The sequence below is a fragment of the Vespa velutina genome, chromosome 1, assembly GCF_912470025.1.
Source record: "Vespa velutina chromosome 1, iVesVel2.1, whole genome shotgun sequence".
In the NCBI taxonomy this organism is placed as follows: domain Eukaryota; kingdom Metazoa; phylum Arthropoda; class Insecta; order Hymenoptera; family Vespidae; genus Vespa; species Vespa velutina.
In genome coordinates, this window is record NC_062188.1 from 9,181,511 (window position 1) to 9,198,454 (window position 16,944).

The 16,944-nt window shown below is 30.7% G+C and overlaps 3 protein-coding genes and 1 long non-coding RNA gene across 9 annotated transcripts; 2 read left to right on the top strand and 2 right to left on the bottom strand.

The window, feature by feature from the left end:
* Positions 1 to 41: 41 nt before the first annotated feature.
* Positions 42 to 3,513, bottom strand: LOC124956813 (protein CREG1). 2 transcript variants are annotated; one of them, XM_047513227.1, is made up of 6 exons: positions 3,070 to 3,513; positions 1,835 to 1,989; positions 1,485 to 1,604; positions 1,319 to 1,400; positions 1,015 to 1,218; positions 42 to 969 (listed from the first exon to the last, which is right to left on the bottom strand). In XM_047513227.1, exons 1-6 carry the CDS (start codon positions 3,353 to 3,355, stop codon positions 959 to 961), a joined length of 858 nt encoding a protein of 285 aa, XP_047369183.1. In that variant the 5' UTR covers positions 3,356 to 3,513; the 3' UTR covers positions 42 to 958. The 2 variants fall into 2 exon arrangements, with proteins under 2 accessions (XP_047369183.1, XP_047369099.1); XM_047513143.1 differs by having other exon boundaries at positions 42 to 1,218.
* Positions 3,514 to 3,804: 291 nt separating this feature from the next.
* On the top strand, positions 3,805 to 8,770 carry LOC124956593 (ankyrin-1-like). Of its 4 annotated transcripts, XM_047512716.1 has the most exons (3): positions 4,033 to 4,224; positions 4,904 to 7,817; positions 7,892 to 8,770. In XM_047512716.1, the coding sequence occupies exons 1-2, from the start codon at positions 4,219 to 4,221 to the stop codon at positions 7,802 to 7,804; spliced, it is 2,907 nt and encodes a 968-aa protein (XP_047368672.1). In that variant the 5' UTR covers positions 4,033 to 4,218; the 3' UTR covers positions 7,805 to 7,817; positions 7,892 to 8,770. The 4 variants fall into 4 exon arrangements, with proteins under 4 accessions (XP_047368759.1, XP_047368672.1, XP_047368597.1 ...); XM_047512803.1 differs by lacking the exon at positions 4,033 to 4,224 and adding an exon at positions 3,805 to 4,019 and having other exon boundaries at positions 4,904 to 8,770; XM_047512641.1 differs by having other exon boundaries at positions 4,904 to 8,770.
* Positions 6,847 to 15,521, bottom strand: LOC124956958. The gene is made up of 3 exons (XR_007103419.1): positions 15,215 to 15,521; positions 8,512 to 8,692; positions 6,847 to 7,431 (listed from the first exon to the last, which is right to left on the bottom strand). It is a non-coding gene; the product is annotated as an uncharacterized LOC124956958 (long non-coding RNA).
* On the top strand, positions 8,985 to 16,674 carry LOC124956496. Of its 2 annotated transcripts, XM_047512508.1 has the most exons (3): positions 8,986 to 9,782; positions 11,827 to 12,748; positions 12,875 to 16,674. In XM_047512508.1, the coding sequence occupies exons 2-3, from the start codon at positions 11,842 to 11,844 to the stop codon at positions 15,766 to 15,768; spliced, it is 3,801 nt and encodes a 1,266-aa protein (XP_047368464.1). In that variant the 5' UTR covers positions 8,986 to 9,782; positions 11,827 to 11,841; the 3' UTR covers positions 15,769 to 16,674. The 2 variants fall into 2 exon arrangements, with proteins under 2 accessions (XP_047368381.1, XP_047368464.1); XM_047512425.1 differs by having other exon boundaries at positions 8,985 to 9,782; positions 11,827 to 16,674.
* Positions 16,675 to 16,944: the final 270 nt, after the last annotated feature.

Here is a 16,944-nt window from a genome sequence, read left to right on the forward strand (position 1 = left end):
TTTTTAAACGAAATGAAATAAATTTTAACAAATTTGTATAGTTCTTTTATACATAAATAAAATTTATTTGAATAATTGTTTCATATTATGTATTGTTAAATGGTAAAGATCAAATTTTATTCGATTTGATTTTCAAGTCTATTTACTAATATTCTCTTATCGATTTATTTTTCTTACTGGACTAAAAATAATGTAGCGTTGTTATAAAAGTAATTTTTAAGAAGTGTTTATCTATAAGTTTATATGATCGAAGAGTTTGATTTGAATTTTTTCATATCCATCATAATCCATCAGAAATTCGATATATCTAGGGTTGATGAAAGTGTTAATATATTACTAGTATTTGACAAATGTCAAAAAAATTACTATCTTGTTATTCAAATATTTGCTGGATATATCAATGTACAAAAATCGTATATGATATTTTTACGATTAGAATAGCGACTCCAAAAAGTTGTAAGACAAAAACTGTGACAAATGATGATAATGCTGCTGGATTTACTGAATATTAAAATAGCACTAATATCAAGTTCATTGCATTTGTCTGAATCAACATATTTTCAAGAATTGTCTTATATTAAAGATAATATATTTTTATCTATTTCATTAACTGTATATTATATTAAAAAATGTATCCAATAAATGCTACTTATTTTCATTCCATTTAAAAATAATTAGATAGTATTCTTTAATTGTAAATAGATTTTAATGTATTTTAACATATATAAAATAATTTTATAACTATTTTGAATTTTTGAGAAAATAGTTCAATTTATGTATTTGATAAAGAATCAAAAATATTATTCTATTAAATATTTACATTAGGTATTATCAATTTGTATCACAGTCCATAGTATAGTAATCATTACATGTGTAAACATTATAAAAAATGTGATACAAGTATTTCAAAAAGTATAAATACAATGAAATTTACTGTGAATATATAAATTGACTTTGCTTAGTTAGTAATTGTCCGTAATATTTAAATATTACGGACAATTGGATTTAAAAAATTTGTCATTGGTTTCATATTATATGCCTCTTGAGAATCACTCGCATAATCTTGTTGCTGTTTACGAATACGTTTATAGAATTCTTCAGTGACATTTGGTGTTGGTGGATGTAAGTAATCCTTTACACTGACATATTTTGGACCACCAAATGTATCCAAAACTGCGATAGATATCATTTTCAATTTGGCAAAATAGAAATGGTGATCTGAAAAGTATATTTTGATAATATTTCTGTAGATATTAACCTATATACAATCACATAGATTATTAATTATTATATTACATAAATTAATTATTAACTGTACCTGCAGGCATGTTTTCCAAAGCAGGATGACGTCCAAACACAGCACTTTTAGCTAATTCCATCTCAGGACTATCATTTTTTATCTGTAAATATTATAATATCGCAATATTAAATATTTATTTTACATAAATTCTTTGTTAAAATTATTTCATTTATTCTTTATTAACTGCTTTTATCTTTCCAGTAAGTATGACCCTTGCACAGCGTGGATCCATTGGATCCCATATTTTTTCTCTACAATAATTTTCTTGGGCTAAAGTCATAAAAAGAGTAGCTCGATTATCTTTCTGTAATCAGAATAGTATATTTGATTAATACTTGTCATGTATATATATATCTTATTTTATACATGAAAGGATTATATAAAATTTATAAGAATAGAAGATAAAAGTACGTTTGATAATGGTACCTTATCATTTTGCCAGATATCAGAAAGAATAATACGTCTTATATAGAATTTCATATTAACATATTCTATTATAAATATATTTTCAATATTATACTTATTGATACATACAGTTAGATCTTGTGATGTGAAGTCCAAAGGTGTGAGATAAAGATAAGGTATTCCAGATCCATTACCTAATGGACCATCAGAAAAGGAAATTAAATTAACTGTTGGAAATGTTTCAATCTCTTGTCGTGTACTTATAGTCGCCACAGAAGTCCAATCTATAAGCATATTAATTTTTAAATCGTGAAACATAAAAATGAATATTTTTAAACGATCAATGAAATCATATTGATATCATTCACTTATCTCGAATTAGATAAAATAAAATTGAAGTGAAAATTATTTAATCTAAATAAAGTTTACAAAAATGATAAAAATAATATCATCGATTATTTAATGAAATCGATATTGTCGTTTAATTTTTCAATTTCGCAACTAAACTAAAAATATGATGATGTTTTTAGAAAATATATCATTTCTTATTTTAAATGTTCTACTTAAATTAATGAAGAATGTCGACTGACGTCAAGGTATTTCCGTAATAGTTGATTATTTTTGGATATATAAGGATAATTGGCAAGATTTCTTACAAGCGGAGACGATGTCTTGTAAAATTCACGTTTAATTATGCTATGTCGTAAATAAATATATTGATTCTTTTGAATTCTAATAAGGTTACGAACATTTATAAAAAATTTGGACATGTTTGTTTGGACTCGTAAAAACAAATAGTGAAGATAATTATCACTCACATATGTATGTTTTTCATAACAATCCAGAAATAAGAAGAAACATATGTTCAATATTTATATTTTTTATGCATATTTGAGGTATTAGCAACATATACACGGGACCAAGATTAATTCTAATAACGTACGATCATGTGTTTAGTTTTTATATCTATGCTCACTCTTTACGAACTATGTCAATATTAAAAATAAGCGGGAATAATCAACAATTCAAATAGTGTCGATAAATACATTCTCTGTTCGATCTTATATAATTAGGAAAATAGTCAGTATTTTTATTAAAAAAAAAAAAAAAAAAAAAAAAAAAAAAGTAATTTCATTGAAATTTAATTGCAAAAAACTACGAAATCCTTGTAAAAATAGTGTAGAATTTAATTAATCAAATACAATAGTGATTATGATATTTAAAGATAAATTTAGTTACATGATATAAATAGATCATTCAAGTCACAATCTTGTTGATTCATCATATATTGGAAAAAAAGAATATTGTTCCAACTTAAAAAACGATCAAAGTTAAAATTTATTGTGCATAAACGTCATACGTACCAGCTTGATTAACAATATATCTTGCCATTAAAACAGCATCTTCAACCGGAGGTGGATCTTGTGATCGTCTATCTTCTTTTCCATATTTTTTCATTGAATCCGATGAATTATCAGTAAAATCGATCGACCATTTCCCTTCTATTTCTTTCTGTTCTTTCATTTTCTTCCATTCGAGAAATTCTTCGAATTCTTGCCAGTGTCGATACTTATCGCCGTTATGATTGTATTTTTTTGCCTCGATCGTTAAAATCAAAAAGGCGATAAAAATACTTGCTCGAAGAATCATCTCAATACTTTTTACACAATTCGTGACAACAGCTAAAAAATTTACAAGATCGGATATCTTAAAATATAAAACTTATGTGTATCTTTTCTTTTTATTTATGCACATTGAGTTCTAACGTCCGTACACAAATGGCTAATCTACAATGACTGTCGGATTTGCCAATTCCACTTGAAAACCTCGCAGAACCGAAAATACTTGACTGTTGCTTTAATACGCATGCGTAATAGTTAATATGAACATAACAAAAAATAATTTATAAATATTTACCTTTTAATGCAAGATTTTTCGAATTGTGTTAAATATCATTTTTACCATATATTTCAACTTGTTTAATTGTTATCTTACTTAACATTTTTATTGTCAATTACATGACGATTTTTTCAAAGTTCAATTGCTTGACGTTTAGTATATTGTTAAAGTAAATACACACAAAAATATATATAAATATATAAGTATATATGTATTTTATATGTGAAATATGATCATTCATAATATAACGTAATATTGTACAATCATGAATAGGAAGATATAAAACGGGAGGATAGTTCGTCGTAGATTCATTGTAATATACAATTTCGTGAGTGTACCACGGAGTAATAAAGTGAAATTTCTAACAAGTTGGACCAATCGCGTAGCTACAGAGGAAAATAACAGCTCGTTTAATGTACGACATAAATATTGTTTATCTTGAAATTTTTTTTGTCTGTTAAAACCGTTTTAATTCTATGTTTAATGTTTAATCTATTTTTAAAAACATGATTAAAAAATATACGATAAATGATATAATTTAGAAAACAAATTTAAATTACATTTAATTCGAATTTGGTTAAATATATTATATTGTCATCGATTATGAATCGATTATGAAGGTATCTCGAATTGGTTTGAAATATTGATATCAAGTAATAAAAAATTATATTAAACAATATAATTTGACGCTGGACCTTGTTTTATACTTGTTTTTTAATTTTTTAAATGTATGTGACATAAATAATCAATATCATATCATGTTTATGAAGAGTTAGTTACAATGAACTCATACTTTGATATTCCAATGTACTCATACTTTGATTGCAACATGATGAGCAATGCCGTGTATGTATGTATGCAGATAAGAAAAAGATTAGAAGTTGTTATTTCGAATTTAATGAATATTAAACTTTCCTCTTGCACAATGTTATGAGTTTATATATACATATGTATTATACATATACATACATATACACACATATATATATATATATATTATATATATATACTTAAATTATGTATATATATATATATATATATATATATATATATATATATATATTTAAATTAAGCTAATATATACATACATATATATAAAGAAAAAGAAAGAAAAAAGTAAATAATATTTATATATATCCTTTATTTATTTCAATATTTGTTAGTAAAGCATTAATATGCCTCATTTTTAAATATTATCTAATTTTTATACAATTTAAAGAGCTCAGTAACATTTTTTTACATTACATATTTTTTGTAAATTCATCAAAATGTTTAACATATGATTTTATTTTGTTTCAGTTTATGTATAATATATTTCCAAAAAAACAGCCGTACTCTATAACAGAGAAAATGGAGAGTGATCTATCTAATGATTTATGTGATGCTATTCAAAAGGATGATTTATGTAAAGTTATAGATTTGATTTCTAAAGGAGCTAATATTAATGCTTGTAATAATAGTGGTAAGTTTCCTTTGCAAATAGCTGTAAAAAAGGAATCTACGAAGATCATAGAAGAACTTATACAGAAAGGTGCCGATGTTAATATTAAAGTTTACTATGAAAATCAAAATATACCACTTGTAGAATATGCCATGGCAGAAAGTAACGAAAATATAGTTACATTATTAGTAGAGAAAGATGCTTCTGTTATATTTAATAATAATAATGAAGAAAAAGTATTACACTATATCATCAAGAATGGTATGCTTGAACTGCTAAAACAGCTAATTAATAAAGGAATTAATATTAATTTAAAAATAAATGAGGATGAAACACCTTTACTTATAGCAGTCAAACAAGGACAATTGGAAATTGTTATATTTTTATGCAAAATGGGAGCTGACATAAATACACGTACTTCCAGAAATAGTACACCATTACATTTTGCTGTATCATGTCCAGTTTCTTTTGAAATTACAGAATTTCTCATTAATAATGGTGCAGAAATTGATGCAGAAAATGTATTCGGCTATACACCACTACAATGTGCTCTCTATGATAAAAATTTAAAAACAGCTAAACTTTTAGTAGAAAAAGGTGCTAACATAAACAGAATTTATATAAATACCCATTATGCTCGACAGAGATTAGGAGGTACACTTTTACATTGGGCTTCTCGAAATTGGAATTCAGATGAATCAATAAAATTTCTTATAACAAATGGAGCAGATATTAATGCTACTGAACGTGATGGTAGAACACCTCTTTGTTTATTAGTAAAACATAATGGAACTTCAGAAATGGTAACGTTTTTTGTTAAAAATGGTGCAGATCTTAACAATAAAGGTGGTGGTAGTCCATTATATTGGGCTATCTATTGCCGTGATATAAGATTACAAACTTTATTAATAGAATTGGGAACAGATGTTAATAGTGTTATTGATAGCCATGATGGTTTAAAAGCACCATTGCATTTAGTACGTGATTTATCTATGGTAAAACTTCTTATAGATAAAGGAGCTAATGTAAATATTAAAGATAAATCCAATAGCACACCATTACATTATGCTAATCATCTTTCTATAGTAAAGTGTCTTGTGGAAAATGGTGCTGATATAAATGCTAAAAACAGTGAAGGAAACACACCTTTACATACAGCTTTTAATTTTCCTATAGTGGAATATTTAGTGGAAAAAGGTGTAGACGTAAATATTCCTAATTTTGAAGGGTATACACCATTGCACTTTGTCAAACATGTAATTATAGCAGAGTATTTGATAGAACAAGGTGCTAATATTAAAGCAGTTACAAAAGATGGAAAATCCGTATTACATAGTATTATTGAAATGAATACATACAGCGATATAAATTTTACCGATTTATCAAATTTGATATATTTTTTGATAGAGAAAGGTATAAATATTGACATTACTGATAATAATGGTGATACACCATTGCATTTATGTGGTACAACATATAATAATTTTACAGCAAAGATATTGATTGAAAATGGCGCAAATATTTCTGCTACTAACATTGAAAATAAAAAACCAATAGATGTAAATAATAGAATATTTGGAGATATAATCACTTCTAAAAATAAACTGTTTACTGCTGTGACTGAAAATTCATCCTGGAAAAGTATAGAATATTTACTTTTTGGTGGAGTTAATTTGTTAAATATTCCATTAGATAATCTTAAAACAAATGTATTACATTATATGGCACAATATAGTCATGAAAGTATAGTGAAAAACTTGTTTAAACATCAACGATATAGAAGAAATGTTAATTTTATTACTAAACATAAATTCGTAAATGCTCAAAATATAAATAATTGGATGCCTTTACATTATGCTGCATTAAGAGGAAATGAGAGCATAGTTAAATATTTATTGGATAATGGTGCAATATATAATTCCGAAACTTTACAATTTGAAACACCAATAAAACTTACTACTAATGATAAAATTAAAAGTATACTTCAATTATCAGAAAAAATATTTGAGTATGTAAAAGTAGGAGATGAAACAGAGGTTGCTAAATGTATTCAAATACAAAAAGAACTTATTAATGCTAAAGAGAATAATGGTAATAGTCTTTTACATGTTGCCATTTGTCATGATCATACAGATATTACAATGTTGCTATTAAATCATAAAGCTGATTTTACTCAAATTAATAATACAAAAAACACAACGTTACATTTTGCTACTTTCAAGGGTATGAAAGATATAATTGCAATTTTGCTTACAAATGCGGAGAAAACTAGAATTCTAAATGAGTTCATTAATTTAAAAACAACAAATGGCATGACTGCTCTCCATATGGCTGCAGAGAACAATTTTATCGATCTTATAAAACTTTTATTGAGTCATGGTGCAATCTATAATGAAAAAAATAAAGAAGGCAAAATACCAATGGATCTTTCTATGGACAAAGATATTATTGATTATTTAAAATTTGTACAGGAATTATTTGAAGATGCAAAATATGGAAAAATTGAAATTATTAATAAATTACAGAATTTAAATTGTAACGAATTTAAAACAGTTACAACTATTTGTAATAGACAAGGATATACATTGAAGGATATTATGAAATTTAATGGATATGATTGTATTATTCAAAAATTTTTAGAAATAGAATCAACGAAAAGTATTTCAGTCAACATGAGTAAGACATGTTTAAATAAATACGAAAATAAATATTCAGACGAAAGTGACCAGGAAGATCTAGGTTTCGGTCTATTTGACTAATCAAAGAAAAGTACACTTATATCTATTGGATTGGCAACTAAGTGATTGCGGATTTTGTCGTTTCCTTCTTATTTGAAATCCGGCAATCACTTAGTTGCCAACCCAATATATTTTAATCTATTATGTTTATATGTCAACTACAAATATCAAAAGTTTTAGATTAAATTATATTTATTATATTCCAAACAGATTTAACTTCATTTTTAATAATTTTTGAAAAGATATGAAAACATGTTTGATGAAATATATTATAACGTTTATATAATATGCTTTTTATTATTTAATTTATAATTATTATTTATTTATGAATATATAATTATATAGATGTTTTAAATATCGTGCGTGTAACCAGACAATTTATATTTCGTCGATAATAGCGATCGCAGATCGCAAGTGTCATTTATTGTTAATCAATTTTTTGATCCCTTTGATAGGCAACATTATAGTGACGCGTATTCAGTATATAATGTATTCAGGCGTGACACATATTTGATATCGTTACGAAACGAACATCTAAACAAAAATTTTCAATATTTCAGTTTGTTTGGAAGATAATTATCTTTTATACTTTTTGCGATTCCAGAAAGTAAGAACTTATTGCAACACTTGCATTTTAGTTAAAAAGTATGCTTATTTAACAATTGTTTGATTTGCCTGAATTTTAAATAACCATAGGATTGTATTGCAAGAAAGGGGGTAGAACTCACATCGATGTATTTTTCACATTTAATGTTGAAGAAACTAGCACGTTGTTCGCCCCTGAGTTGTTTCTGTAATGTAGGTCGTCGTCTAACTGTTCCGCGTACCGTTCCGCCGAGTCCATACCACGTCCATTAGTTTGGTCCAACTTGGCTCTTTCAGCTCTTCCTCTCTGGTTACAGTATTTTTCTGCGAAGAGGAAAAGTAACTTAGCACGATAATATCTATGATCAGATTTTCATGGAATAAAAACTACTTCATTTATTATTCCTTTCATTTTATTATTTCTCTCTGTATTCTAATGTAATCATCAGTTTTATATAAAAGAAAATTTTATTAATTTATGATTATATTAAAAAAAACATTAATCCTTAAAAATTTTTTTCTCTACGATTTTTAAGAAGCAAAACATCAGTAATAAAATGAAAATCAATGGTAATATCTAAAACGTAAAAAATTTCGAATTATATATTTAAGTAAAAGAAAATTGTGAGATATACTTTCGAAGAAGATATCTATATATATATATATAAAAAAACACGGATTATTGGTATCTTGAAATTTATAAATAGTAGAATTGAAGATGCGTATCGGATCTTTGAGTCAACAATTAAATCAGGAACGAGAAACTTATTCGTGTTGCAAGGCTTCCCTTTATGAACATCAACGTGAGGAGCGTCGCTTTCTTCGGGCACCTTTTCCTCTTCCACCTCTTTCTACTCTTCTTCCTTCTCCTCCACCACCTTCTCTTATACAGTTTCGTCCTCGTGTTACCATCGGTGGCCTCATCGTCTTCCTGCTACCATCATAATGACCATCCTCTTCAGTCGACGCGTGACCTTCTCGCGGACCGTAGAGAGAGAGTTTCCGTGAACTGCGAGTGTTTGATCCTTAAAGGCGAGCGTCGCATCTTTCCAGAGCGGCCAGCTCTCGCTTTTGCGTTAAAGGAGGAAGAGGGACAAGTCCCTCGAGATCGCGATCGATCATCCATCGAGTTCCTTTTTATTCTTTTTCTCTTTCTCTTTCTCTCTCAATCTCTCTCTCTCTTTCTCTTTTTCTCTCTTTCTCTCTCTCTCTCTCTCTCTCTCTCTCTCTCTCTCTTTTTTTCTCTTTTTATTTCGCGTAATATATTGAAGAAAATCGGCCAACTTAGGACGAGAATCAAGCACGTGTTAGCTCGTTCACTTATGAATCATTGGAAGGAACGTGAATAATTGACCAATTCATTCTCGTTGGTGATCTAACAGCGTTCATCTACCTTCGTTCTTTGATTTATCAGGTAAATATGATAATTTATGAGAAATTTTAAGAATTTGAACGATTTAAATTCAATTTAATGATATAAATTTTATTGAAAAATCAAAGTGATAACATTAAGTAGATATACATTGGTGAAGATTCTTTTATTATTGTATAAAACGTTAGAGTTCGTAAAAGATTTAATTATATGCCGTTGACATCCTATCGCTTATAAGAAAAGAGAAGTGGTTAACGCGAAATAATTTATCTGGGCTACGTACGTAAAACGGATCTTTTCTTTCTTACGTTTTCTTATAGGGTTTATTAAACTATACTAATGTATATATCACAGGTGTGATTTGTTGTGGATTTTTACGGATCAATATTAGAAAGAAAAAAAAAATTAATATAGATTGTTTTATGACGTGAGAAAAAATCACGCGCGAGGAAATACTTTATATATTAGAAAATTTATATTAAAAAAAAAAAAAAATTAATTAAAATTCATGTAGAGAGACACGAAGTTAATTAGAAAGTAGCACGTATGATTCTTGTATACACGGAAATATCTATTTAGTACGCGTTGATAAGGTTGAACGGATATCGATGATTCATGTCATCGTACTCAAAACCGCATTCAAGGATGGAACAGCCGAAACTTCTGAGGAAGTAGGTCAATTCGAGTTACGTTATGCTAAGATAGGGTCACGGTCAGGCTCATGGTCCAAGACAGAAAAAGACCTTGAACGATTTTAGAGCTCATCGAAATAATCCGAGGTCTTTCCACCGCCCACATAAATACCCGTTCGTCGACCTGCGTTTATCTTTTACGGTCAACGCTCTCATTTTTCTCGCGGTCATACCAGAGAACGTCGTCATTAAAATAACGCAAACGAACGATATCGAATCGGTAATAAATTTGTACATATAAATTAATGATAATAATGGCATAGTAAAAAAAATTATAAAAAAATAAATATTATATATAACAATAAAATAAAATTCTCTACATATATATAATTAAATATTATATTATAATATAAAAAATATTGATAATAATATGCATATAGTTTTGTTTTTTATCAATTTTAAAAATCGACAAATTAGTAGCATTTAAAAAAATGATCAATCGAATTCACAGTAGATATGCATAATAAATAGTATTCCTTTCGGATGTTTCATTCTTGGTATCGAAAGCCTGCTCGAAAGTGCGAGTAACGAAATGCTAATGCCAAATACGGTACCCGAAGCTGATGTTGTTGGCTAGTGTGTGCCGTAGTCTCAACAAAACCTAGTAGAATGTCATGTAAGAGCAATGAAAGAGAAGAAAGAAGAACGGGAAAAGAATACGAAACCCGTTAGCCGTTGGAACGCGATTCCGTTCGACGTGAGACGCGATGCTCGTTTACTCGTAGCCTTTTTTCTTTTCTATCAATTGATAGTGTGCTTGCGGTTACATTGCAAGAAATGTAATTAAAGTTTGGAATTTAAACACGTTGTCCGAAAAAGAAATTCTTATTAAAATGATCGTTCCTTTAATATTCTATTTTTATTTATTTTTTTTTTTGAGTTATTTATAAATTATTTCGAGTTAGCTCTACTTGTTTTCTCTTTTTATCATCCTTACTTTACATATTATTAGCCGTCGCTAATAGCCGTTCGAAACTTTATTCATATTCATTAGAACATCCGATGATATATACGAGGCAACGGTGACGCGTTTTTACAGTAACGCAATTAAATGTCACGACAAATCCGGTATATGCATACGTACGTACTATAAAACGAATATAAGATCTACATACGTACACGTCCGATAGGTTGTAAATGTAGATCACGAAGGACGGTCAGTTCCTTATTACTTTTCCTACGCTTCTACTTAAAGATCCCGCTAGTTGGGAAGGAAAGAAGTTAAAAAAAAGGATTTAAATAGGATGAAACGTGTAACACATCCTTCAAATTTAATAATAGCTTACGATTAAATAGTTTCCGTTTTATAAAATAGAGATAAGATACAAAAAGATTTGTATTGAGTTAATGAAGCAAATCGTTTGTTAATTAGTATTTCTATCAAATTGTTTCAGATATCTACGAAAAAGATGCATGCCATCCTGTTGATATTATTAATCACACTAGCTAGTGCTAGTAAAGTGGTTAACGAATATCTGATGGGTGGTCATCTGGACAACAATGATCCGAAAATGAAAACTCAGACGGCCGAGCGCGAGTATGCATCTTTGGGAAGATCGACTTTACTGGACGCCCTTGACCTTGATCTCGATGCCGAAGAAAGCACTGTCGGTTCTTTCTCTCTGGCCAAGGACGATGAAGGTCCACGATATGGGCCACCATTTTCCTTCGCTTTCAACGGTGGGAGACCTTTTTCTTTAGAAAAAGATCCCATTACCGGAAAAATTGATTACGAGAAAGCACCAGCGGTGAAAATCTTAAATTACACTGATCGTTACGAGGAATATGATGATAATGACAAGGATAAGGAAACAAGCGAAATGTCACCGGAAGAAGATGCTGATTTGCACGCGAAGAAAAAGAAAATCGAGAATAAGGATCCCGACGACGTTAGTCCGAACGAGATAAATCCGAATTCACCGAGTTTTCATGACTTTCTCAATCTTCCCGTTCGTTATTCCTCTGATAAGTATAACAAAGATAAGTATCCATTGATTTCGAGTTCGTATGCGAACACGAAGGTTCAAAGTGGCTCGAATAGCTATAGCACATACAATCACAGGCCTTATCATCGAGAAACTACTTTATATTATCCTATTAGAAAAACATATATCCCAAAAACAAGTACTACAACGACGACGATGACTAGTACTACTACTGTTACCACAACCATGAAACCAACTACGTTACGTCCATCGACGATGTCTACGACTGTACCAACAACTACTACAACAATTACGACTACTATGCCTTCGACTACAACGTCTACTACAACTAAAGCACCACCCGTTACCACTTGGAAACCATCTAGCACAAGTACTGTACGATATACAATAAATAACAGTAATGATTATGAAGATATTCTTTCTTCATTCAACATTCCAATAAAGAAATTTCAAGAAACAATAAGCTCCGACCATCAAAATCCAAATAATCTTGCAGTACCTCCTCACAGAAAACCAGTAGTACAATTACCTTCGAAAAAAGAAGAGTACGATATGTATGAGGATTATGACATACACGATGAATCAAACGAAGAGCAGGATTATTCTTTCGATAAGGAAGTACCTAAAGAACCAATAAGTTCAAGTACAATATCAGCTCCACCGAATTTTATAGTTTCGAGTACAACTTCATCATCTACTCAATCAAGCGTTACTACACCTGAAAGTACAACGATGAGATCGACCACATTGTTTTCCACTTCAGCTCCATCATCACCATCGAGCAACATCATATCTACCCATCCACTACAATTCCAGATTGTCCCACATCCAGTTACTTCGATGTCTATCGATTCTGATGATCGAGAACTTCCAACCTTCGAGAATGTCGTCGATAATCGAAGACCTGGTATTTCGGATGGGATGATTTCCAATGTGGGAGAACATCAGGTTATTCATCAACGACCACTTGGGATGGGTGGTGGACAAATTCTAGTAGGAAGTACGAGTAACATTGTTGTTCCACCGGATCAGGATACGGTGTCTTTCGTACTTGGAAATAGGCAAAATGTGGAGGGTGGAGGCTACTATTCGCCTGGTACAGCGATTGGTGAGAATCCTTATGGAGGTTTGACAGGTTCAGAAGCATCCTTTAGACCGATATATGGTGAAGTGTCAACTGATCAAGATAGTTATGGCCTTGAGGCTGATCCACAGAGAACGGTAGCACTTCCATCGGTAGCTGTTGAACCTAATTTCGGATATGGTCCTCAAAAATGGTGGCCACCAAATTCAGGTCCACCTTTAAAAAATAGCAATGAAATCGAATCATCAAAAATACAGTCCTCTATTGTTCGAGGTACTATGCTCATGGAACAGGAAGATGTTCGAAATGAAGAAAAAGATTCCAACCGCATAGCTTTTCCTAAAACAGAGGAAGAAAAACATTCAGTTGAAGAACATATTGTCATTATTAACGAAGCTGATGGTACGGTTCAAGAACTTCCACCTTCAACAACAATAATGCCTTCGAAAACTAAGTCAGATACTGTTTCAACAGTAGACGATCATCTTCCTCAACTTTCCGAAAATCTTACACCACCCGCCGAAAGACCAATGCCACCTTCACCTTATTATTTCCATCATCAGCATGGTGGAACTGCAAGACCCGATTATCCAAGACCTCCTCAAAGGCTTCCTTTACCTCCTGCACGTGGAAAACCATTTCCTCCTCCTCCCCTTCCACCTCCTATACCTGATTCCTTAGCGATCCGAAGACGACCATATCCTTCTGACACAAAATTACCGAACATATTGCCACAGTTTAGGCCAAACGCAAAAGTCTCGCATGGTCATCGTAATCCAGAGAATATAGGTACAATACCAGCGCCGCAAGCATATCCTAATAGGGTTAGACAACCGTCTCACGTCCATCCACCATCGAGAAGACCCTTACCACCTGCCCCGTCATATCTTCAAAGATTGAATCCGCCCCCACCACCGATCCATGCCATCAGACTCGCTGGATCATCTTCTACAATAGTAGAAAACATTGCTTCTGTTCAGGAAAGTGAACCAACGGTAAAGAGATTTCGTCACCCAGCAGCGGTACAATCAACTTCCAGAGGAGAGAGCGACGAGAATACAAATCAGCCGAATCGGTTGCCAGGTCAAAAGCAGAAATTGCGGTTGGAGGATGAAGAGACGTCCGAGCGTTATTCGGAGGAACCACCTCAAATGCCACCAAGGCCACCTTTGTTTCCACGGCGTAGAACGGCAGATCCACCACGGGTAACCACTTTGCAAATGATCCAACAACGAGGAGAGCTCGAAGAAGAGGAAGAGGCAACGGGTTTGGCATCTTCCAATAATAATGATCCAGATCAGGAGACTAAAAACACGATGGTTCAAGAAATGGAACGTAGAAAAGACATTCGTGATTCAGTAGCTGAGGCACCGGTTTACGTAGTATATCCTGTGAACACTGCGGTTAACATAGATCCTGACGATTCTGGAGAAGACGAAAGTGTCGTAGTAGGAACTAGAGGACCACATCGTCCTCTTCCACCAGAGACTCTTCTTCGAGATGACAAGGTTAGAGAGAAAATCAACGAAGAGGAGTCGACGATGATTGATCTTTACAACGGTCGTCCAGTCAGAGATTTTTCTTATTCTCTTGATAGAGTAGATCCTTCCATATACGCTGGACCCGTGAGAGAGACTCCTATACTTGTTCCGAGCGATCAACGTCATGAAAGTCGTCCGTTGAACGAAAAGGACGAGGAAAAAGAAGATGGTGATCACGTAAACGTTATACCTTATCTTCAAGATTTCGTACCTTTTTCGAAAAGAAAAAACGATGGCGTTATTTCAGCAACTCTTCATCGTATGCCAAACAACAATCATCCCTCGTCTACGCCAATAGCTTATGTCTACACGCCTACGGCTGAAGCATCTCATCATTTGGACGTCGACGTTAAAGATGATGGCTCAAAAATGAATAAAAACGATCAACGACCGATTCTTTTGCCCTCTCAACAACCTTCAAGTTCTTCGAGTTCTGCACCATCCCCTCAGAATTTCATGGCACCATTTGTGGCCAGTCTGAGAGCCGAAGCTCCAGCTAAAAATGGTTGGAATGTTGTTGTTATTGAATCTAACGATAAGGCAACATCCGATGATAAGACCGATGATGTCCATATCGACGATGAATCGACGAAGAAAAGCGAATTCGATCCGGAGAATTTCAAGCCACAACTTTTCGGTGGCTTTAAACCCATTTTCGAATTTCCTATGGATGACAATGAGGGAACGGAAGGACGCGAAAGCAGTAAGGGTAATTCCTCGATACCGAAGAACGTACAGCAGGAGGCTGTTGATTCTGCTGCTTGATGAAAAATCGGAATTATAGGGAATTTATAAGTATCACGAAATATAAATCGTTCATTTGGAATGTTTCTTTTATTTCTTTTGGCGTTTCTTATCTTAGATTATATCGATTATTTATCCCAAATAGAAAAAATAATAGGGAAAAAGTATAACAAACATCTTTTGTTATAAATTAGAATTATTTAATACGCGTACTGAATTTTCTAAATATTCGACGCAGAGTTTAATTTAAGATTAGATATATCGAAGAAACGCAGAAGGAAATTATTTTCAAAGGAGAGAAGCATTTCAAAATCTCGAGTTGGGATGGTTGGAATTTATCAGTTAATCATTACGGGGAAAAATACAAAATAGCAACGCGCGAATAGAATGCTTTAGTTCTTCGATGATATCAATTTTATCAGGATCATTTTTAAGGATTTTCAGAATCATTCTCAGGATCTTCTTTTATTAAGTATATGAGAACTATATAAACAACGATCGGTATGTTTCATTTTATTTATAAAATGCTATACAATCTTCACAAGATATTTCTCATCGTGTATTAAGGACGTATATGAAACTAAATCGGAACATGTTCCATGATAATAATATTAATTACATGTATTTATTTAATTATTATAATTTATATATTAAAAATATTTATGTATACTTGTAGATCACAAGTATCACGTTGACTGAAGAGTGTAGGATATTTATGTAGTAGTATATATTATATTTATCAAATTTTCTTTCATATTAATAATGTAATTGTAAAATACATCGATGTTTTTCAATAGCAGCCATAGATATAACATATCACGAATAAAATCCTAAACAATTTTATTCTTTATCCTCTTTTTATTCAAACGCTCTTGTAAATGAAATGCTCTAATACATTTAGTACAAAAAGTAATCTTTACAATTATATGTCACATATATATATATATATATATATATATATATATATATATATATATGTATATATATAATATATATAATATATATAATATATATAATATATATAATATATATAATATATATATAATATATATAATATATATAATACATATATATAATATATATAACATTCTATAAACTGTACATTAACATATATATTATATATATTATAATAATATATATATTATATATATTATTACCTTAAAAAAAAAAAAAAAAAATATATATATATATATATAT

Excerpts from the sequence above, each read along its gene's own strand:
- LOC124956496 (XM_047512425.1), top strand. The coding sequence starts at position 11,842 with ATGCATGCCATCCTGTTGATATTATTAATCACACTAGCTAGTGCTAGT.
- LOC124956813 (XM_047513143.1), bottom strand. The coding sequence starts at position 3,355 with ATGATTCTTCGAGCAAGTATTTTTATCGCCTTTTTGATTTTAACGATC. Across the intron at positions 1,990-3,069 it reads ATATATTGTTAATCAAGCTG|ATTGGACTTCTGTGGCGACT; the intron begins GTACGTATGACG and ends ATATGCTTATAG. Across the intron at positions 1,219-1,318 it reads TTTGGAAAACATGCCTGCAG|ATCACCATTTCTATTTTGCC; the intron begins GTACAGTTAATA and ends TATACTTTTCAG.